The 25,688-nt window shown below is 31.4% G+C and overlaps 2 protein-coding genes across 11 annotated transcripts in view; both read left to right on the plus strand.

The window, feature by feature from the left end:
• LOC108761337 (longitudinals lacking protein) overlaps window positions 1-25,688 on the plus strand; it is a 236,588-nt gene that overhangs the window by 130,888 nt on the left and 80,012 nt on the right. The window contains exon 7 of one of the 10 annotated variants that reach the window (XM_018507804.1): window positions 15,922-16,306. The exons of 8 other annotated variants lie outside the window; for them this stretch is intronic. In XM_018507804.1, the coding sequence (XP_018363306.1) occupies window positions 15,922-16,280 (359 nt within the window). In that variant the 3' untranslated portion in view covers window positions 16,281-16,306. Of the gene's footprint in view, window positions 1-11,156; window positions 11,600-15,921; window positions 16,307-25,688 lie in introns of those variants that run through there. One more of the 10 variants, XM_018507800.1, reaches the window with a different exon arrangement.
• LOC108761340 (putative transcription factor Ovo-like 1) lies at window positions 18,623-19,958 on the plus strand. Its single transcript, XM_018507810.1, has 2 exons — window positions 18,623-18,745; window positions 19,297-19,958. Exon 2 carries the CDS (start codon window positions 19,299-19,301, stop codon window positions 19,878-19,880), a length of 582 nt encoding a protein of 193 aa, XP_018363312.1. The 5' UTR covers window positions 18,623-18,745; window positions 19,297-19,298; the 3' UTR covers window positions 19,881-19,958.

Here is a 25,688-nt window from a genome sequence, read left to right on the forward strand (position 1 = left end):
ACAAGAGCATAGTTTTTCAGAATATCCATATACTCTTTCCTTTTAATTACCTCGAGCGAAATTTTATTTTTCTCTCTTATTTATTTTTAATGTCTTGATTATTTAATATTCCATTTTATCATTTTCTTCAATTTTTCCCTGCGGATAGAGGAATATAAAGAGGAAATAAAGAGCAAGTGTGGTAGAATTTGTTTCGTCCAAGTGTTGAGAATTCTTCTGAGTATGTGTACTCTATTTGCGCCTCTTTCCTGTTTCAGGACCATTCATTTACGAGACTCCTTTACAAAGTGCGGCGAAATCGCGAATATTTATACGCGATTTGGAACAGGCGAGGAGAGCCGTTAACGCTGTCGCCAATGGAATGTCTTTGAGGAAGGCCGAGAAAATGTACTCCATATCCAAATCAGTTCTACATCGATACAGCAAACGGGGCATTCCAACGCGAGTGATTTACACGAAGTTCAAGAATTCTTAATGTTCAAAAAATATCGTAAATTTTTAAGGGGCGGTTGTTCCATTTTCGGATAAATTATGTGATGATGTATCTATTAGATAAACAAAAGAGTAAAAGAGTAAGAGAATAAGAACTGAAGTTTATCAAAAAGTGGAACAACCCAGTTTAAATGGCATAAAGTTCTTTGATCTTATTAGCACGACAAAAGAAATATATATATATATATTAAAAGTTTTTTTTTAAATCAACACGATATCATTATTTACATTTTCTCACCTCTTATGCAGTAGAATTGGATTAAATTTATATTATTGCATGAATTGTTTAACAATTCTTATATCCCAGTAAGCAAGAAACATTTTGGAAAATTTCAGCAACATTGTAGCAACGTTGTAACATTGCTACAATGTTACTGAAATGTTCCAAAATGTTTCTTGCTTACTGGGATATATTTGTGATTTATGAATGATAAGAATCGACATAACATTACATATAGTGTAATAACATTTCATATTATTACATTTTTGTTTCTTGATTGCAATCAATTCTATTTTTTATTAACAATGTAAAAAAAATATTGTAATCCAACAATCTAAATAATTTTTCATTAATTTAATATTCTATTTTTATCATATTAAATAATAGTTTTAGATTAAATAATAGTTGATAAAGAAATTTTGGCAATTAAAATAAATCGTAAACTTTTTTTTAAAGTATAGGATGTATTAGATGTACAGTCTCTGCAAAGAAAATTAAATTCGGAAGTATGTTCAATATTTAATTCAATAAATTATATACAATGAAAGTTGTGTGGATAAGATTATATTTTTGTAGTTTATTTATTTTATTTGTTATTTTTATTAACAATTAAAATTTAAAAAATGATTAAAAAATTTACATTTTTTAAAATAAGTACTTTAAATATTCAAAATAATTTATGTGCAAAGTTTCATTGCGATTTACTGATTAGTTACAAAGATATTGAACAAATAAATATTTTGTTTATTTACTGGACGACTAATTTATGCATCGTAATTTAACTCTACGTAAATAATTTTGAATACATAATATACTTATTTTAAAAAATTAAGATTTTTATCATTTATTTTATAATGCATTTCCATATAATTTTATTAGAGCACAGATTAAAAATATACTACTACATATTTAATAAAATAACTTATAATCCACATAGTAAACCGTCACCAAATTTGTCGTATTATTTTTAAACATGGTGTAGAATAATCTATGATATATCATTTTTTCATAATTTTGTTATCGTTTGAAAATATGTATAAAACATCCTCAATATAATTTTGTAATTGCATTTTCCATTTTGATGTTGTTTACGATTGTTCATGATTAATCGAATGACATTACTCTAGCATACGGAAAAACATTAATAAAAATTGGTCACGGAATTTTGGTTTTATGTTGTCTACTGTTTCATCCTTGTATATATTTGTGTTTTGTTGTTTATTTAGAATAATATGTTATTAGATTGAAGATTACAAAAAATAAAAATTTTAATAAAAATTGTAATTGTTATAATACGATAATAAATACACGATAAAAATAAATAAACACATTGGTAAATAAATAGAAAATATTAAACAGAAAAATTATCTCATCTAATTTTTTTTTCTTCTGCTTCTTGATGATCAATGTTTTAACAATTTCAAAATAACTTTCTCATTTTTATTATATTTTTATTATATATTTTTAATAATTGCAATTCATTTCAAGATGATTATTTTTAATGTTATTAATAATTAACTGTTATAATAAATTATATTTATGCAAGTTTTATCTAATTTGAACAGATTATCCATTAACTATTGATTTATCAAGAAAGAGTTTAATGGTAACAATTATTCGAGAATATGTGCAAATTTTTTAGTAAAGATCTTTATTAATCATTATGGATGTATTTGTTGCAGAAAAGTGCCATCCATTGTTGTCACGCAAATGTCCATTATGCAATAAAAAAATTAAAAACCAGTGGGTTCTATATCAACACATGAAGAGATGCAAAGAGAGTTGCCGAATGCCACCCGAATTCATGTGCGGATATTGCCCATACCAAACAGGGTTGAAGAGCAAACTTCTTAATCATATTAAACGTCACACTGTTCCTCTGGCTTTGCAGTTTTATCGCTTGAAATTCCTATTCTCGTCTTCTGATTCTGATTAATGTCAATTAAATTTGTATATAATGATGAATATGTTCAATCTTAACTGTTATGACAATTCGTATTTTTCAAAGTCAAAATTATTTGATGGCGATGTTCACGAAATATATAAAATAGTTGACGGAACTATTTATATAGTTTGACGGAATTATTCAATATCTGAAAAATACAACTTGTTGTATTTTTCAGTCCTTAATCGATATTTGAAACTATGAATATTATGAACTTTCTTTTAAAAGTCTTCAAACAATTCTATTGTACAAACATTCGAATTATTTTGAGAAATGTTATTTAAAACCAGAAATTTTTGACATTCTTGAAAAATCTAGAATGTTCCGAATGTCTAGAAAATCTTGAAGAACGTTTAAATATTCAAAACAATATTAAAAATTCTGAAAAGTAAAATTATTATCTATATCTTAGTGAGATCATGGGATAATGTAAAAATAATCTAACAATTTTTTATAAAAATAAAAATATATTATATAACTTTTAAATAATATATATAAAAAATATATATATAACGTAATATACATAAATATAATATATTTTCTATTCTATCGAAATTAGTATATTTTTTCAAGATATTCAAGATATTCAAATGACTTTTGACATATTCAAGATTTTCAAATATTTTTCAATAATTTTTTGGTTTTGAATAATATTTAGAATGACTCTAGATTTCTGTCATATATTCAGACTCGATGTGTCATTCTCAGACCCGTCATTCTTATTTATTCGAGACAATGATTATAAATGTGATCTAAATGCCAAAATCAATTTATTTATCGCGTTTATTAATTATTAAGATATTTATACATTGCTCTAAATACATCGTTCTTCTGCAAGACTTTATGTTAATCTTTTTTCATTTTCCTTCACTGTACATACAAGCTATTCGACGAAACTGACTGTTATGTAACTGAAAAATAATGTTCATGAAAAATTCGCCATTTATGAACTTAGCATGAAATGTATCTTCATTCAAATACGATTGTGAAAGTACAGATATGGTGGTTTGTTTGTTTAACGCGACACGTATTTCCTTTGGGACAGTCTAAGCTACGAGAGATAAACGAGTAAACACCCAGCTAGATCCTAAACATCATCGATGAGTCTTCTCTTCTCTATCCGCACGTTATGCACGAATTCGCGAGGAAGAGTCGCAGCCGCGTCCATGAACAATACTCTCTAACCGGGTATTCCTGTGTTCTTTTATTTTCCAGATGCGCGTTCGGTGGGTTATCTGAATTGCCAGAGGGTGACGTACCCCTGCAGAAATTGCGGCAAAGTCTACAGCTACTACTCCAGCTTGGCTAGGCATTTGAAGCACGAGTGCGGCGTGGAGCCCAAATTCCACTGCCCCTTGTGCCCTTACAGAACGAAACACAAGTCAAGTCTGAACACTCACCTGAACGGCAGGCATATGAAGTTATTGAGCGAATTTTATACTGTGCCCAATGGCAACAAGACGTCTTCAACGGATGCTGGGAATTGAATCATATCCGCGTCCGAAAATGCATGATATATTAGATATATACATGCAATGTTCCGTACTAGATAATTCAGAATTTACGCTATTTACGTGTTGATTAATGTTTGATTTATAATTACAATACTGATTAAAGCCATATAATGTTATGCAGTTATATATTCAAAAAAAATTTATATAAATATATTTATAAATCTCTCATACATTTATCATATAAATCTGGTATACACTCAAATAAATTTATTAAATATAATTTATTAATGGCATTATGTAAATTTTTTATTACATTTAAAAAATTAGTGAGAATATTTTTAGTACAATACTGGAAATAGTAATCTAATGATTGTATATATTAAAATGAGTTAATATATTTTTAAGGAATTTGTTATTAATATATTTTCAAAGAATTCGCTATTATAATGATGCCACGATATAATATCTTCTTAACTATATGCAATAATTTTGAATTATCTCGTATTCAAGTGGTTTGAGCCTTGGTCCGCCAGTGTTATATATTTCTTCCCATTACCGAATTTATATAATCGTATATTTGCTATGCTTCTTTTTTTAGTATCATTCTGTTCTTCCTTCTGCAAGCAGAGAATACTCTGACAGAATATCGCTAATAAGCGTTTATTTTGTAATGATGCAATAGTCTATATTTTTATAAGCCACCGTTTTATGCGTCATCATCAGTGAGATAGTCTGATACATATGTAGAGGTAATAAAAACGTACAATCCCCTCCCGGAATTTCGTCGCGACTATTCTGTATTTTTTGAAGGAAAGAGATCGCAATACCGTACTGTACTTTATTTATAATATTATTATTATATCTCTTGATCTATAATATATAGTCATATTGTTTGATACTATAATTATGAAGCCTGACCTTTTAGTAAAATTAGCAGCATATTTATTATCAAAAACAGATTTTTTATTTTTTTATACATATATATAATTTTGCAATTAATTTAATTTTGTAATTTTTATATCTTTGGTTTTTTCATTAATTTAGAAAAGTAATTCAAGGCAAGAATTAACTTAGATGTATATAACATTATGCCCAAAACTCTTAAATTATAAATATTCTTTCTTTTAGTAGTTTACAGATTTAAAAATAATTTTTTTAATAAGATTTCGACAGTATATATTTTAAGTATATGTCAACTTAAATGCTTACACTGAAAAAAATATACTAAATTTTAATAAATATTTATTTGAATATACTGATTAAATATTTACTAAATGTAAACATATATTTATACTTGATACAAGAACTATTAATTCGATTTGACGATTATTTTTTATCGAATAAATATTTATTTACTGTAAGTAAATATTTAGTTAGTACTATTGGAAAAAATATATATTAAGATTCGGTAAATTTTTTTCTTGGTGTACCCTTTCTTCCTTATACATTATAATTTTTTTAAATAAGAGATTGAAATAAAAGATTTAGTTTTTTAATATCTACAAAAAATATATTTAAGATACAAATGTGTCATGTCGCTCTTTTGAGTGATTGGAAAAAGCAGCATTATTGGTTCAAAAGTACGAAATATGTATCGTAGATTTTTCAATGCCAAAGTTTAATGAGTGTTAACTTGCGAAACAGAGAAGCATCGAGTCAATATACGTAATTACTTTTTATATTGAAGGAGCTTATTTAATTATTTAATTCTTGTTAAACAATATTCATCCTAATACAATTAAGTTTATTGAGAACGAAACTGAATGTACTGAACGAGTAAGTTTCGAGATATCGGTAAACATCCGATAAATGACGAAAAATACAAATGAACTTATTATTAACATTCATGCACGATTGACAATAAGAAAGACATAGACTATGCACGCTTATGTGGGTAGTAATACGCTTTGCAATACGTTTATTATAAAACGTAACAACTACACGTGTGTGTGTGCGTGTGTGTGTGCGTGAACATCGTGCGAAACGCGAAGTATTATAGATACCTATTTATATATATATATATATATATATACTTCAATAAAAATTATGATAAACCGCTTTTTTTCCTATAACAACCCTATCAATTACATTTGACGTTTTGTTTCAATTATTAATCTGAGGCTTGTTTTATATTACGACGTATTATATAGCTTCCTTAAATGAAATAATTGCTTACATTCAATCTATTTTACAAAATTCTAAGATTTTTTTCAGCAACCGTGGTTATTTCAGTTTTAGAATATTGAAGATATCGTTCTTTGACTGCTCTTCTTATCGGAGACGTTACTGCATAAAATGTACGACTGTGAAAATAAAGGGTAAAGATATTTGACTTATAATCGCAAGAGTGATTGGAACATTGTTTTTTCGATGGTAACTTCGTGACTAATAGAGCTATTTGCTGAAAATAATAAATGCTCAGACTCTATAAAACGTTTTAAACAAATTGATGTAATTGCACAAAAAATTGATTGAGATATTATTGATCGATCTCTTGGGATTATTTGAATATGTTTTGCTGAAGAGAAAAACACCTTAACAATAATTATTATTATAATAATTTGTATTATTTTATATATTAAAGTGAATATCTAATTTGTTCTTTTTAATCAGTGATTTTAATTTTTGATTGCATATATTATAGTTATCTCTGAAGAGATTAATTAATATAAAACACAAAGACACCATATTGTATCACCAGTGTATGAGTTTTATATTACTTAATCTAATAATATCTTTATTTTTTAAAATTAATTTTCTGTATTAATAATCTAAAAATATCTTTAAATATTTTAAAATATTAATATTTTAAAATATTTTTTTATTAAAAAATGTGTCATCTATTAGCAATAAATATTGTATTAAAATTTTTCTTATGAGATAAATCGTTACTCGATTCATATGTTAAGTAAGTCTTTATCGGATCGATGTTGCTGTCGGAAGAACACCTGTACGGATGCTTGATCACACATAATAAGTTTACGATTTATATACATATATATATATATACATATATACACACATATTTACGTGTAGCAAAATGTCATAAATGAATTCCTGTCTAACAATCGCACAAACATTTTCAGAATGGCACTTCAACACTGTGGCGGACATCGATCCTTTGGCATTGTCTTCGCAGCGAATCAAATCGATTTATCGATCAAGCGAGGGCCAAATAGTGATGGAAGTTCAACAGCCGAAGAATTTCCCATGTCCTCGTTGTGGACGATGCTACAAGGTGAAGAGATCGTTGCGTCGACATATCGTGGTCGAGTGCGGTAAGGCGCCGAAGCACAAGTGCCCTTATTGCAAACATCAGAGCAAGTACAAGGCCAGCATAACGAAGCACATCACACATGTACATCCAAATTTGCCGTTCCCATTTCCTAACGATTAATCATTTGTCGAACAACTTTATTTATTCTCCTTTTTTGTTACTGAGATTAGAATTATGGATAATCGAATTATATTTTTATATTTATCAAACGTATCAAATAAATTTTATTTTGACTCTGTTTTACAAAGTGTGGGATGAAATCGATTTTTCACATCGTGATATTAAAAGCTGCTTTCTGCCTTAAGATAATAAATCAATTTTTATGTTGATGTACAGTACGTTTCTGTGAAGATTTGTTATATTATATATATTCAAATATTTATAGAATCATTAATTTATAAAACGAAAAATATGATTGATTACATTTGTAATATTGTCACATTCTACAGGGTGGGCCATCTATTGGTACGTTTTTAAAAATGCGATCAAATGAGCATACATTGATATTTTTTACTAATTGCATGGGAAATGTCTCCATAGAATATCAGTTACGTAGAAGAATATCTTGTGCAATTGTAAATAAAATTGACATCTTATTATTAGCTAATAACGCGTCAAAGTAAGTCAGAACAAATGTTCGAACGTTCGATTGTTGTAACAGTGGTTTGTAAAATATTCTCTTTATCTTCGTAATACACATTGAGAGAAATATTGACGCGTATTATTATTTCCTCGCTAATATCATTCTTAATTCCTGGAGAAACTAGATCTTAATGCACTAGATACGAATTCAATCGTCGCTCAACTCTTCACAGTGCATTTAGGAAGACAATGAGATGAGAAAATTTACGAATAATTGTACTATGTATAGGTGGTATGAAGAATACAAAGCGTGAGTATATATAGAACAAGTTTTGAAGAATTAATTTAAGAATGTTCTTTCTTTAAATAAAATGCACATGGGGATGTGTAATTGTATTTGCATGCTTTTGTGATATTATATATTATACTTTCCAGATACTTGGCGGATCTCTTCTCATATAGCTTTGTATATTCGTATATTGTTATTTTTCGATCACGTTAAAACTTTACGATCCAGCCTACTCGAAAGCTATCCTGTTTGCAATTATTTTTTTTTACTGTATCTGATATCACGCAGGACTTGAGTTGACTTTGTCAACAAAATAGTTTTGTTTATATATTCGATTTAAGATAGACATCGATTAATGAAATACTTTTTTCCTATATCAAACTACGAGGATGACGAAGACCAGTGCTACTTCTAGTATTAATAAAGTGCTCTTCGTGTTTTCAGGTTACATGAAGATGAGCTATTACGTGGTTCAAAGGGCTACGGGGAAGGATCGACGGCGGTGTCGTGGTCAAGGTCGCTTCGCCTGTGACAACTGCGATCGCCGTTATCATCAGATGAAGAATCTAAGGAGGCACGTGACGAACGAGTGCGGCAAGCAGCCGACGCATCAGTGCTCCTATTGTCCGTACAAAGCAACTTACAAGTCGTATCTTCAAGTTCACATGATGAAACACGCCAAGCACGGCTTCGTACCTCGCATGTCCATCTATAAGCAGGATTCATGAAAAACTTTCTCGACCTGTTAAGTAATGTCGACTTTCTATTTGCTCGAGTGTCGAAGATTTACCAAGATCTCGAGGAGACCCTTCTTCGTAGAATGAAGGGACAATACGAGAATAAATGAGAATTTTCTCGTACGACTTCTTTAAGATTTCTAATATATATCTTCAGTCTGAGAAAGAAATCTTGACTATATTGTCTAAAAATGTATATGTAGTAAAGTTTCGAAATGTGTATATTTTTTTTTTATTAATTTGTTTCAATTGTAAAGCATTCCATATTTGTATCGCTATCCTAACGTAGAAATCTGTCTGATGAAGATTATTTTAGATTTAAAATAAAAATTTTTGAGTAATTTAATAAAATCTACATTTCATTCTAAAACTAATATTTTTAAAATTCCTTGCCAATCAAATCCTATTTTTTTCCTTATTTTGACACGTTAATTACGTTCTGTAATATAGACTCTAAATCATGAACCTCTTTGAGAATGCAAAATGATAATTAGCGATCGAATAACAATAACAAAGAGGTAAGTAGGGTTTAAGAAAAGTGGTCAGGTACCTATCTTAATTGTTAGATATACGATATGTGAATAATCCATATTGTGTAGGTTCCATAAGACAGAATAACATTTGTGTTTGCCTTTTGATGTTCACGCTAAGCATATTTAGTGGACGACAGAGACGGAATGTCACGGAGAACGTTACTTTTACTACCCGAACGCTCCCGGAAGAAGCTTGATATCGTCATGAAGCATTACATTTTTCATTGGAAAAATGATTCGTGCTAATCGTTGATAAACTTTTTTCTGTTTCAGTTGATCTGAAATACGTTACGATATCCAAACATACCTGTGTCACCTGCGGCAAAACTTACAAGCACAAGCACCATCTGAAGCGGCATCACGATTTCGAGTGTGGAGTCGATCCGAAGTTCAAATGCGCCTTTTGTCCACACAGAACCAGATACAAGGACAGCCTGATGAAACACATACTGGCGCGCCATCAGCATCTCTTAGAACAGAATTCGCAATATGGTCATCAACAGGTTTTCGAAGCGCATACCGATGTTGAAATGAATTTTCATGCACAGGAGACCAATGCGTTTAATGTTTATCCTGATTTTACGCAAAATCTCTAACTTGTTTCATTGTATTAGTGAATTATATTTGATTGCTGCGTGGCTGGACAATGATTATCCTTACGAAAAAATGTGATTAGGAACCAATAGTAATTTTTGATATTCAATCATAACTGTTGACTGACAAATAGTAACCATTGAGCTATCAATAGTTATTATTGGTTAATAGTACTATTGGCTCCCAATCATATTTTTTCGTAAGGATAGGCGAATACAAGAAATTCTAAGAGGTATATGGAGATTAAAATAGCCACGTAAAAAATAGTTAAATTAAATTCTTGATTTATCTTCTGATTTTATGAACTATTAATAATGTGCTTCGATAATATAATGCTTAATGCAAATATGATACGATATGCAAAAGTAAAATTTTTATTATTTACACGTAAAAAATTAAATCTGTTGTGATTAAAATTATTTTACTAATAATTAAATACATATATGTGCGTTAACATTTCAAAACGATAGCAATTGTTGTTTAAAAATATATTAAATTTTATTTCCTTTCTTTTTATTGATTTATTTGTCATATTTTTGTATTTGAAAGGATATAAGAATGACGCCAAAGTTTTCATCATAAAATGGCTAATTATATTGTTAGCCGCAATTTAAATAATTTTATAGAAGTCTTGTATAATATTGTTATTTTCAATCTTGACAAAATATGTATGTTGATAAAAGATAAAAAAATATAACATTTATGTCGAATAAAATTTCATTATATATTATATATATATATATATATATTATTAAAATAAATGTAAAATAAATTTCTTTCCTGGCCTTTCATTTTTCGATCGATAATTAATGAAAATATTAAAAAAGTGAAATCTATGTATCTATTTACGTACGTTTATCATTAAGAATTGTGATTACACATTATGTCTCAGATATCTTGTATGTTTTATATAATTTATATCATGCACACCAGTTGCTTTTTCGAGGCATTAACCGATGTCACTTATGCGAATTTAAGCCTCGAGCTAATATCATCGAGATTGAACTTCATCTTTTCTCTTCTTGATTCGCAGGTACGAGATATAGTCCGGCCAATTGGACGATACCCACTTTACCATCGACGTCGCGAATTGCAATGTTCTCTAGACGCCTCCGTTCGATGTCCTCAAGCCAAGGCATAATTATCGGTGGAAAGGGTCCTCGTAAGTATCTCTGCAACGATTGCAGCCGGACGTTTGCTTTGAAGGCCTCGTTACTACGACATAAAGCGTACGAGTGCAACAAGGATCGTCAATCTCAGGATGAGTATGATAATAAGGCGAGAAAGTCGAAGAAAAAGCACGTATGCATAAAATGTAATCGTGTATATGCATTTTTCACGTCGTTGTGGCGGCATCAGAAATACGAGTGTGGAGTAGAGCCGAAATTCATCTGCCCTATTTGTAAAGGTCGATTTGCCCAGAAGAGCAATCTGGATCGTCACGTGCGATCGAAACATTAAAACTATAAATACTTTGATTTGTATTTGATGTTATGACTTTAGCGTTAATGCGTTATAAATAATTGAATTTGTGTGATTTTTGTTGACTAATATGCATCGATCATCTTCATGATTGATGTAGTCTATATGGAAAGAACAGTTTTGCTGAAATATCTAAAAATTTAGATAGATACAAATCTGAAAATTATTTTGTTAGATTATTAAAATAATTACGTAAAAATTGATTAAAATGTCAAAACTGTTTGCAACATCATGCTTTAAATTCTTATGTAATTATTTCGTAGTCCAACAAAATTATTTTCGGATCTGTGCCTAAATTTTTAAATACTTCAGCAAAATCGTCTTTTTCATGTACGTATCTTTTTTTTCTTTTACATTTGAATTTCCCTTATCCCAAATTTTAAAAAGGAGACCCAGTTTGTAAGAGATTAGTAACATAATTGTTATGTTAGTTATATCTAATAAGTATTGAACGATGATTAAAAATTACCTTGTTTTCTTAAACTGACATTCTACACATATAGGTAATGGATAAAATTATGTATGTTTTGTTTATATTTCCGTCAACTTTATGATATTATTAATGTAACACATTGACATCATCGATACAAAAAATTTCTTGTAATGGAATCAATTATGATTTATACTTTTTGCATTCAATCATGTTGTGTATGTTTCTTTTAATTTACTTATTTGTGTAACTCTTGATTTTTAATACAGAATTTGCTGTAATTTTATTAGCATACAAAGCAAGAGATAATAGTTTTATAGATAATAGAAATAATGGTTCTGATAATAGAAATGATGTAATTATATATCAAAACCAAAATGCTATATTGTATTTAGTAATTAAGTGTTTGATACTATATTTAAGTGTATGATACTATAGAATATTAATACTTAATAATAGATTTAATAATAGACTAAATCACAGGCAGTATGAATAAAAATATTATTTTAGACAAAATATGAGATAAATATGAAGACATTGTACATCTGGAAGTTAATGTGGTATAGTTTGTGTTTCAAACCAAAGAAAAGACTTTATCAATATCATTACAGTTTTTTTGATTGCCAATTATCTGTATATAGTATTAAATGTAATAAAGTAATAAAAATATAAGTGTAAAAAGTAATCAAATAAATTTAATCAACTAATAAAGGAGAAATGAGGTTCTTTATATAATAAATTATCTATTTTTCATTGTTACACGCGAGGAAAGAGAAACATTCTTTCACTTCGACAATTACGAGTGTGATTCAGACATCTTTTATTATACTCTTGATCTACTGTAATACGTGTTATAGTGTGCATAATATTTGTGCGGTTAAAGGGATGTAATAAAGTGTTCGCGTGTGCGAAAAATAACCGAACACCAAATTCGTGCATGCAATTGATTTTGTCCCACCGTTCTTCGAGGTGTCTATCCTGTCCAGTTTTATGGGCACGAGTCAACTTCAGTTACGTCAATCGTGTCACGGCGTTTCAGGTGTGAAGAAATACTCTAACATCGCTCTTTTTTCGTTTGCAGGGCTCGTGTATGGATTTCAGAAGCCACAAGACGCAATAAGTACGTCATTGACACCGCTGACGCCACTAACGTGCCCGCAATGCGGGCGAACATACAAGATGAAGCGCAATCTGAAGACTCACATGAAGTTCGAGTGTGGCGGCCAGAGAAACTTCCTGTGTCACTTGTGTCCGTCTAAGTATACGCAGAATATTAGTTTGCGTCGTCATCTTTTACAAAGGCACAACCTTTATATGCCACCGAAGTTCTCGGTACCTAAGCGTATCTTTAATAAACAGAATAAATAAAAATAAATAAATAATTCACTCAAGCAATAGGACTGATGTTTTTGATGGACGAATCGCAATGATTGCTAATTTATCTATAGTTCCTTCGGATAGAGTGAATACGTCTCGTGAATCCTCGATCTCTTGATCAATCAAAACACGCGATGAATAAAAAGATTTTGAACAATATACAATTTGATACGTAATTATAAAGTAGGAAACGTATGTATAGATATGTAATAGCAAGAATGAGAGAGTAATGCTAACTTGTAACGCCGTTACTGTTATCGTTGCTTTTTTATAGTGACGATTTGGTAATGACGTTACAGTGTTTTTATAACGGTAACGGTAACACCAGGAAAAATCACTTTTAAAAAATAACGTTATCGTTACTCATTAAAAAAGGTAACTCGTTATTTTACTCGGTGCTCGTTATACATATGACTAAGTAATGAGTTTTTTTTTTTTAATGAATAACGAATTAATTTTCAAAAGTGATTTTTTTAATTCTCTGACATCATTGTTCTGGCGTTACCATCATGAAAAATTGTAACATTATTACTGAACCGTATTTTATTTATTATAAAAAAATAACGGTAATAGTGTTGCAAGTAACGCGTTACCATCCCTGTATAATAGTTCGAAGTTAAGGAACATTTCTGGAAATGATTGTTTTCGTATAATTTTTTATCTAAATGTTTCTTATAACCGATTTTATTTTGTCTTATCTTTTTTATCTTATTTTATCTTAATTATCTTACTGCTTGAATTTATATCTATATATTTATTATCATAATTTATAATTTGTATGTGCAAGGACGCGAGTTTTTAAAACCAAAGAATGATAAAATGCCCCATCAGTAGAGCATTCACGTATTACAAAATATTGAACTTGTAATATGTAATATATTCCAGTTTAACAATACACGAATCGCCGAAATTAAATGAATAATTTATGCGATTCCTGGAAACTAAGATGAAATGTATAATAATATCTTGATTAATTGAGTTATTGGAAAAATTTGTTTCAAGAAACGCAATATATATATATCTCATTTATAAATAAATTTTTAATAAACGATCGTATACGATTTATCCCTTATTCTCTCCCCAGCTTGAAGGAAAGAAAATTGGCATCAGGTTTGCAGTTGGAAAATACGTGTTATTGGTGTTAACTTGAGAAACTTGCACCTACCGCGCTTGATACACTAACCGATTATTCCTCTTTTACAGAGTTGCCGTCAGTTGCCACACGAAGCCTCGTAGATGAAACCTTCAGGAACAATGTAGTCTTCAATTGTCATCAGTGCGGCAGAACGTATCAATCAAGACACAATCTAGTGAAACATCTGAGATTCGAATGTGGCGGGCAGAAACACTTCGCATGTTCTCTTTGTCCTTCTAGATATACCCAAAACGGCAAATTGCGACAACATATGCTGAATGCCCACAATATTTTTGTGCCCCCATTACATTTTCGAAAGAAAAATCTACTTTCGGAAATTATGTTCGGATCTATATCGGCGAACAATTAGCTATCTTGATTTAATAATAAACATGTTGCAATACAAATAATTTGCTAACCCTTAATTACCTTTATCCTCGAATAGAAAAACGTTATCGCAGTTACGATGATTAGAAGTTAATAAAATGCGACGAACTGAATTTTTTGTGAAGCTCGACGCATGATGTGAAACGGAAACATAATAGTTGTAGAAAATTATTGATATCGACGTAGTTGATTAACGGCGCTATATTAGCAAACTTTATTTTTGTAACAGGTTGATGCATCAGCAGCATGATTTTTTTTAAATAACCCCTTGATTTTCATTTTCTAGGTATTATATCGGTTTTATTTTTTTCAGAATACAGAACCCTAATGAATTTTGACAAATAAAAATTGTTTAAATATATAATTTGAAGAATTACACGTAATATATGAAAAATTTATCGGTTGTTTTGCGAAAATTTAAAAGTATTCTGCGTATTTCAGCTTAAGTATGGGATCTAAGATTTCTTCTTGCGCACAATTTTTTTTTAATCTCATTTTATTTTTAAATTATACCGAACATTCTAAAAAGATATACGTCAAAAGTGGTACGATTACCATCCTGATAGAATTTATGATTAATTTTTTCAAAACAGAAGTATAATTTAAAACATGCATTTGTCTTGCATTTGAATACATAAATTATGACTTCTTTTATGGAAAAATTAAATTGAATTATTTCAAGAATTTCATTTTGCTATTTATATATATTTTACCAAAGGATAATTATACGAAGTTAGAAATGATGGCCCACATCCTTAGAATAAAATGTAACAATTATGTATGTAAGTATATTTTGTTAACGGTAAATAGCGCGAGATATATTACTTCAAGGCAAAGTATCTGTATTTGAGGATAATACGATGTACCAGATTGTTCCACGGTCATCCACTGGGCTCCATAAGTCACATAAAACAAGGAGAAGATCAGTGTGCGAGTTTCGTTTTACGATTCTATATACTAATCAGCGCATGAACGTTATTTTTTCAGATTTTTACGAGAGCTTCCATCCTCCAGACAATCCCGCGGTCTACGACCGAAAAGCTCATGTTACCCCGACGAAGATTGCCAGAGTTAGAACGAATGCGAGGAATTCTAGCAACGATGAAGATCAGGCTCTCCAGTGTTCCGCTTGCGGGAAGAGGTACTCGCTGAAGCACAACTTGGCAAGACACGTACGCTTCGAATGCGGCGGTCAACGAAGATTCTCCTGCCACTTGTGTCCGAACAAGTACACGCAAAACGTCAGTCTGCGTAGGCATCTGACGCATCATCACAACGTTGTGATGCCCGTGAAGAAGAGATACAATAACCCGAGGAAGATGTACGATCGAATCATCTATCAATAAGAACGACGAGCAAGATAATTTCGTTGGAAGATGACGTTGAAGACTGCAAATCTTCAGAGAATTGGGAGAACTTGTGCCAAAGATTTGAGAATCGTCGAATGAAGATAGACTAGACTTTAAACTCTGTGAAACTTACACGTGAAAAACAACGTGAAGAATGTTTTGTATAAGCCTTTCGGGCATTACTAGCCTATAGTTTTTGCATAGTTACCAAAGTTAATAAAATCTTGATCTTTATAAGTTGCACACAATAAATTATGTCGAAAATATATGCTGTCATGTTTCAACTTGATAAGAGCGGATTTATAACACGTAACAATATATTAGTATGTTTTTTCTAATACATTCTATTAGATTACTTTTTTAGAATTTATTTTGTTATTTATACGTATAGAGTATGAACTTTTCAGAAGGATTTTATCTATGACAAATGCTTGCACGAAGAACGAATTAATGTTTCTGACATTGTTCCTACGATGAACGAATCGATATCTCGAGGTTTGTTCATGTAGTAAGAATGAAAGTATATATATAAAATGATTTCAAGCGAATTGCCATTGATAAAATATTCTTGCTGGAAGTTTTTGCATGCTGATGTTACCAGACGGCGCAAAAAACGCTACGATGAGGAAGTAATTGATATCGTGTTTAAATTTGTCGTTGTCGGTGTCTTAAGATGTTTTTGCAAGAAACACAATGTCGTCATTGATCTCCCGTATTCGCGTCAATCTAGAATTTCACTTTGTCAAAATTCGATCGTCGATGTATCACACGCACACGGACGCATTCTCAGAGTAATGTTTTCTTTCGTTTAGCAGGTTTCTCGAGGTCCCGCTTGAGCCGCTTTGCCTGTCGAAAATGTGGACGCGGCTACACGATGCTCTGCAATCTGCGCAGACATACGAAATGGGAGTGCGGCGGGAAACGCTATTTCCCGTGCGTCTACTGCTTCAAAAGTTTCACCCAGAAAACGAGCCTTGAACGGCACATGAAGGGAGTCCATAAAGTCGACTTCGTCGATCACGGGATAGCATCTAATCTTATGTAGACTATTTACCATTGTAATCCATCCTGGATCATGACTCCTGAGAAATTCCTAAGAAAGAGAGATATGTGAGCGATCTCATATTAGTTTGAAATAGTTCTTCGTTTAGTCCCTCCTTTCCCTTCCTTGATGGATGTCAATAGTTGATGGTAGATTAAGCGACTAGTCGTCGCTTTAAATGTGCAATCGAGTTATTCCGATTGCTGATCGATCAAATGGTTTTATGAATCGCGAATTTTCGACGACCACGCCGAACTCCTTTTCGTGTCTCTTCTCGAGAAGTCGAAACGTGATCTAGCGGGTTAGCGCGGATCAGGTCTCGATCGTTAAGACTCGCGTCTAACGATCTCGGTCAGCAAGGTGAACTCACGACTAACACGACTGTCATCTTCGTCTTCTTCCAGGTATAGTCTGGACGACCATTGAGCCGGGACCGCCCCGGAAGTCGCGACACGCGAATTACCTGAAGGATGAGGATCTCACCCTCAAGTGTCCCCAGTGTGGCCGGGGTTACAAGGTCAAACCCAGTCTATCGAAGCATTTGAAGTACGAGTGCGGCGGTCGCAGGAACTTTTCATGTGACCTATGCGGACGCAGTTTTACGCAAAACGTCAGTTTGCGCCGTCACCTGATGCAGAACCACAACTTTTATCAACCGCCAAGGAAGCAGTGTGTCCGGAAGATCATCAAGTGAAGAGTTTTCCGTCCCGTCATTGAAGAATCCGTTATTGAAGATCTATTCGTAGAACGCGCAGCTATTCTGGGTAGAATTCATCATCTCGGAAGTGGAAGTCTTACTACGACATCTCTGTGAAGAATGACTCAAGTGGACACTTGTTTAATGACTATACCACCTCCTGTGTCTTCCCGCGAAAATTATTTATAGCCTATCGCCGAAGATTCTAGCGCTCCTTAGAAGATTAAGTAAAACTTGTGACACGTGTACATCTCGAACTACGCAACGTATCCTATGCAAACCCGAAGATCATCATACGAAGAACATTATTACAATAGTATACCGTATACATTATCAACATAATCCAATTCTTACAAATTGGATTCCAGAACGTTAATAAAGTTTTAGATGCTGATAACACTTTGTGCCTAGATCCATAGATACACATTATCTATAGTAGCAAACGTAACAATAAATTAGTCTCGATGAGACGCCATAATCGTTTATTGCCTCCACGTTTCCCTACAATCTTCGTTCGATGCGGATGCACGTCGTCTTCTTGAAGAATTTTTTAATTCTATTGATTTTTTGTAAAATTTATTATACATAATTCTCGTAATCTGTAAATAATTTATTGAAACTTGCGTATTTATTAAAATCTTTATTATTATCACGGCACACACGCTATTCTTAATTTTCTTCTCGGCGCTGTCCTATGCCGGGAACTTCGTATCGCTACTACATGTACGTATGTATTCAACAATTATTACTGGAATATATGTATACCATTCCTTCTGTTCTCCCCCGCTGTCCTTCATGATATTCGCAATTATCCATGAATGAAGTTGCGAAGTCGCGTGTTCTTTTAGTCGTTAATCTTTATTATTCAATTTCTTTCAAGCATTGTTAGATAATCTGATCGTCCTTTTTTTAAAAACCGTTTACATATGTTCTAATATATGTATTTCCCTTTTGTCAGTCTCTTTTCAATTTTTTATTTCCTTTTCTATTATCGATTTGATAAATTTTTCGTCATTCGGGACTCAATATACTCAAATTTATTTATCACAACAAATCACTAACAGCTGCTTGTTTAATCACCGTCAATATTAATCTTTCATTAAAATGCGCGATTTTCTGAATCTTTCACATCTTCCGTATTCATCCCATTGTCCGTCTTCAAGCATTTCCTTTCAAGGCATAATAAAGCTTTTATTTTTTCTTTTTTTTTTGCCTTCTCTGTCTAAACCCGATTCCACCACGAGCTTCTTTAACATCGCCGTTTTGATTTTCAGAAATGAGGTCTAAATTTCTAAGGTCGCCGACGTCACCCATGACCGCAGTTGATCTCACCATTAACAATTCAGTTCATTTCAACACTGGTCTCCCTCCATTGCGTCCGTCGATGTCATCCGCGTCTGTGTCTGTCGATTCTTCGATCGATCAGACGGGATATTGGACATCTTTTGTGCCTGAAACGCAGAACTGCAACTGGGGGTCGCAAAACAAAACATACAGGTGCCCCGATTGCGGCAAGGGCCTGTCCCACCGATACACCCTGGATCGCCATCGTAAAACTGTTTGCGGCAAAATCCGTAACATCACCGGCAAATATAAGTGTAATTTTTGCAACAAGAGGTATAAATCCTTGGGGAGCCTGTCTCGTCATCACAAATTCGAATGTCGCGTGGATCCCCAATTTTCCTGCATCTTCTGTAACAGCAAATTCACCCAACAATGCAGCCTGAGCAGACATCTGAAGAAAAAGCACCCCGAAGAAGTTGCCAACGATACCGTAGATGAATTTGTCAAAGTAGTTCCACAACAAAGCTACATTAAAAGCAACAATCTGTATAAGCGTGATCGACGAAGGCAGTGATCCCGAGTATCGAAAATAATGCTCCTACATTTATTCTTGCCAAAAAATCCACAAACCAAGTAGAAGAAGAACATGAGACGATCGTGTTATATAATCGATTGTGTTATATAATCGATTGTGTTATATAATCAGAGGCAAAATGATAATCAGTAGTTGCTGCGGTTTTTTGTTTATGAAGAACAAATCTCAAGAGAAATGAAAGTGAAAGATCAATCATCGTTTAAAAAATATATTGGGTAAACGAGATCGAGTAAAAAAGGTGTTACTTTAAAATAAGCAAAAGTTCCTTGAGAAAAAAAGAACAAAATAAGCTTTAAAATCGATTAGGAATTGAATTTTTTCACTCTTTGGGAAGAAAGTGATTTCTCCAGACAGTTTTGAAATACGAAAAGGTTCCTCATGAAGAAAGATTCATTGTATTAAGCGTCCCATGTCGTTACTAACCAGAAAGTTTTCTCTTCAAATTATCGCGTTCGCATAATCTCGAGCGTGTTAGTTTTTAAGAAGTCTATAAGACTCGCTTTTAAACTTTTAAGAATATCTTTTTGTTCGGAACAGGAGTTCAGATTTAATTTCAGAAGGGAGAGTGCGAATTATTTGAAAATTTTTCCTTTAATTAAAAAATTTTTTGTTTCCCCTATTTGAAGAATACATGTGCATTGCTGCTCAAATTTAATACAAAATGCACGCGTTATCTTCCTACACGTAGAAAAAGATTTCTTTGAATGTAATAAATTTTATTGTATCCAAATAAATTTGTTAATTTGGTCCAAACAAATAAATATTTGAATCAATAAGTGCGATTGTTTGAATTTGAAACAATGTGTATCTTTGTCTTAAACACATTATTTGTTTGAACAGATAATATCTATCTTCATTGTAATCAAATATTTTATTTAATTGAAAGATATTACTTTAAATAATAATGTTATTTCTATCAAGTAATAGATATGACAATCTTGCGTTTCGCGGGTTTTCTCCGTGTTCAAATCCATTCTTGGAATGCCAACGTTTCGTGAACCTTGCAGTCCACTTCATCAGGGCGAGGAGCAGCCTGATAAGTAATAGATATTTCTCGAATGAAACAACAAAATTTTTATTTAAACACATAATATTTCGTACAAGCATATGTTGTTTCAATAAAACAAATTTTAGTCAAATAAATAGGAATACCAAAGAAACCTTTTTCTCTGTGTATATCGAAAACACTATTCTGTTGATATCGATATATATATTTTTTTGTATCATCGATTGGGCTGTTATCAAATAGTTTAACAGTATGGGTTATATAACATCATGCATTTTTTATCGTTTTCTTTTTAATTTAAAAAAAATGTATACATTTATATATATTACTTATACAGATACAAATTTTTTGGACAAAGGAAAATTACTTTGAAAGAGTAGTACGATGAGAGATAGGCCAAATATGTCATTAATAATATATTCCGCAAAATTCTTGTGTATATTAAAATTATTTTTATATTAAGTATTACTATTTATCATATAATATAAAAATTAAATAAACAATAATCGATAATAAAAAATATTTTTATTGATTAACTTCTTTTAATTTTTCTTCTTTTAAATTTTATGTAATTTTATTTTTTAAATTTGATATTGTTTGACATTTTACGCAACATTGCGCAGTTTTATTTAATAATTATAATGGTGTTTTACGAGAGAGAGAAATTAAGAAATTTTATTTATGTTTAACAATCAATACTTATTTACCGAGCTGAAATATTAAGGAAGTCATCTATATATCTTAAAAATTTAAGTTTTCACATGAATGTTACAATTGTTGTTTATTGTATTTTTTACACGTTATAAGTTTATAATTAGCATTGAAATGAATAGCATATGATTACACTGTGACAAATTTAAACTTTTTTTCTAGATCACTAACGAGACCAAGTGATCTTTACAGATTTTTGGTAATTGGAAACGAATCTGTAAATAAAATTGCTCTATTACGTCAGGTTTTTGAACAAATTCATATAAAAGTGCTAAAAATGGCATTTTTTGAATTTTTGAGCTGAAATATCTAAAAAACGTGACGTGATAGAACGATTTCATTTATGAATTTGTTTTCAGCGACAAAAATCTATAAGAGTCACCTGCTTTGTTGGCGGATTTAACGTAAGAAATAACAATTATGAAAAGAGGGATACTTAAATCCATAGATAAATATAACCCTTTAAGGACTGCTTATGCAATCTGAATAATCATCTGTATGTAATGGTTTGTGAGGTCACTCTATTATGAATCTGAAATTGAAATTATCACATACAATTTGTTTAAACAATTTTCATTTAAACAATTAACACAAATTTGGTTTGGATGAAAATAATGGCACTATTGGAGTCTATGGAAAAAAATGCATATAAGTAGTGCATTGCATTATTTTTTTGTCGCGTGATTGTGTATAAAGTTTTTTGATACGCTATTGAATTATAAAAATCTGAACTCTTGGATTCGATCACGTTAAGTTGCAAATTATGTTCGTTATGTTTATGTAAGGTAATATTTAAGACTGTTCATGACCATCTTTGAGCGTTGTAATGATACTCTGGAAAGAGCCGGTAAAGGAAGAAATTAGCGCGACACGCTAGAAAAAAAAAAGAATTAGTGCCGTAATATTTGGAAACTGTTTTACGTGCCCATCTCTTGAAAAGTGTCTTATAATGTATGTGATGTGCACATGGATAATATATTGCAGCATAGTGCACAAGTATGCTTTAATATTGATTTTTCAGAGTGTTATTAGAGCGAGAATATCACGTGTTTGTCAATATCTGTCTGTAGCGTAGATGTTTGACGTTACGTTTTACCCGCTTTCCCGTGTTATACGGTTTGACACGGAATATGCTTTGAGTAATTTTGAAGTGCGAAGCGTGAATCTCAGTCCATAATGACGATTAGTAGCTTTCTCGCCACACATGCTGCTATTACAGGTTTTGCGTGAAAGTAGGCTGTACAGTTCTTCTTACGTCTCTAACTCGAGTATCTCGGTACTTTAACGCCGTATTAATTGCTCGGGACAGTTTTTCCTCATTACTTGTTAACTATACTGGCACAACGGAAAGGATTTAGGCTAAGATAATACACAATGGTGCACTTAAAAAAGTTTTCCAGTGACATACGAGCGTTACGATTCCAATCAAACTCGCTAAGGGGTTTCGGGCGGTGTATAATTGTCAAGTAAAATTGCGGAAATGGGTAAACGCATGTTTACCTTATTTGAGACTGCTAAATTTAATTTTTGTACGCGTCTACGACGAATAGGGAATTATTAGTCACATTTGTGCGTTTCGGCTGTGAAGATTATTGTCAAAAATTGTTGGTATTTTAATTTTTTTTAAATAAAATAAAATTTAAAGAGAAATTTTATTCTAATTGAGGCGTCGCGTTTAGATATTAAAATAGGCGATAGAAACAGAAGGAAAAAAAAAGATAGAAGAGATAAATACAGAAAAAAACATTCATAAGACAATCGTCGCATCTGCATATGAATCTGAATTTCCGGAACGTTCGTTTGCATTGATCGATTCGTTATAAAAATAGATATATACATATATTATATAGATACGTTACGATCATATGTATATCGTGCGATACAAAGGGAGTACAACTTATAACAAAATTTTGTTGTTCTGTAAAATGTTACTTATGCATAATAAAAACATACGATTTACACCTGCCCTGCTGTTTTATTATGTCTCCGGCTGGCTCGCAATTGCAATTGGGCATAGTTGCTATACGACGTTTCACGAGCTACACTCTTCAGGGAAATATCTTCGATCTTCTCACGTTCTTCAGAGCATAATTTCTTCAGATGCATCTCAAACTCGTCAGACAATGTGCAGTCAATGTGCAGAGAGGGAATCCGTTCGTTTGTGTAATTTCTTGAATGCTGTGAATACCATCTCTCAGAGTGTTGAAAAAGGTGACACATCTCTCTCCAAGTCCCTATTCTCTTTTTTTAAATTTGAAAATTATGCTGATTGAGCGACAGCTGTCGTTGTCTGTTATGTACAGGGTGTTTCATGTCGCGTTTTAAGATATGAAACACATCGAAGACAAAATTGAATAGAGAGAAACGTTACAATTTTGAGGAATCCTAAGATTGAATTAACTTTTCCAAATCGATGTCTCTCTCTTTCCTACTCATATTTTTGTTTAATCTTTAAAATTCTATGCAGTATTTGATATTTTTCTTTTTACTATGTTTGGTCAGTCGAAAAATTCTCTTGGTGTGAATGGATGAGGTTTGAATGAATGAGATAATGAGTCGATGTTCATGATTTGGGAGGATTATCAAGTTTAGTCGATGATACAGCAGAAGCAGCACGATTATAATCCAATCTTATTCTCTTTGTTCCACAAACGTTTATTATTAATTACTATGCTTACATAAGATTCTGATCGTGTTTCAGCTAAACGGCGATTCTTCTGCGACGGATTGCCGCGTGACATTTGGAGACAGTGTAAGGATGAGCTGCGGTGCCTCAAGTGCATGAAACGGTACAGTGATTGGCGCAGCCTACGGAAGCACATGAACTTCTTCTGTCAGATGGAACCGCTCTACCCCTGCCCATACTGCTCCCACAGAGCCAGGATTCCTACCTTATTGAAGTATCACATTGTTCGCGAGCATGTCGGCCTTGCGATCGAGCAGACGCATTAAAAAATCTCAATTTTGATTACCAATAACAAGATGAAAAGATGGTACAGCGTGTAAGAATACATTTCCGATAAAATCGTAAATGAACTTTTGTGAAAGTGCATCCATCTTATCGAAAGATTATGTAAAACGTTTGAATATTTTGCGACTAATCCTGGTCTTCTAGAAACGCAAAGCGATTTTTGATCTGTAGTAAGAATTTTTTTTATTAAACTGTGGAGAGAGATTATATGATCGATGGTGGGGGGATACGAGATTTCGCATAAGTTTGCATTACTTTTTCGAGATATAATGATTATAAAAAAACGTTTATTTAATTCTTCTGTTATTAAGTTATTAACTAAATGTTAATAAACGCAGCATTAAATTATGTTGATTTATTAAATTCAAGTTATACATTACATTGAATTATTGTGTTATGGATAATAAAATATATGAAAGTTGTTATTTTATAACGCAAGAGAATATATATTATATATTTTATGTGTATTCTATAATCATAATTTTGTGGCTTATTTTGAATAATAAAATTATATCAATATGATTGCGATTTATAAAAATAATATTAAATATCAATATTTTTTATAAATTATGTGATTTTTGAATATAGATTTTCTTGCAATTATAACAATAATTATACGTGATATTTCGTCCAAGTAATTATTGTTTATGTAATATTTTCTAAAATTTTATATGCATTTTATATCACTCTATTTTTACACCCGTCCTGCGATATACTTGTGTAAAAACATGGTGCTATACTGATTTACCTCTACGTCTATATATACATGAACTATATACTTTCTTTTCTTTTCGAGATTTATAAATTAAAATTTCGTTTCTAACAGATGTTTACAATATGTGATGAAATCAGATATAGTTGTATTGATGCAATAAATTGATATGCATTTTTTAGCAAGAAATTTTCATGATTAATCTCAATTATCTTTTCTCTGATATTATTCATCAATAAATTGTATTAATATTTATACTTCCAATTTCCATTTTCTAAGTATTTCCTCGAATTTAAATCAATTTTGACAAACTTTGTAAAATAAAAATTTTATTTTTTATTTCAGATATTTCGTAACGCAACGAGTTAAAATTTGGCGTTTACGTGT

The sequence above is a fragment of the Trachymyrmex cornetzi genome, unplaced genomic scaffold (genome assembly GCF_001594075.2).
Source record: "Trachymyrmex cornetzi isolate Tcor2-1 unplaced genomic scaffold, Tcor1.1 scaffold248, whole genome shotgun sequence".
Taxonomy (NCBI): Eukaryota; Metazoa; Arthropoda; class Insecta; order Hymenoptera; family Formicidae; genus Trachymyrmex; species Trachymyrmex cornetzi.

Coding starts and splice junctions, on each gene's coding strand:
- LOC108761340 (XM_018507810.1), top strand. CDS start 19,299: ATGAGGTCTAAATTTCTAAGGTCGCCGACGTCACCCATGACCGCAGTT.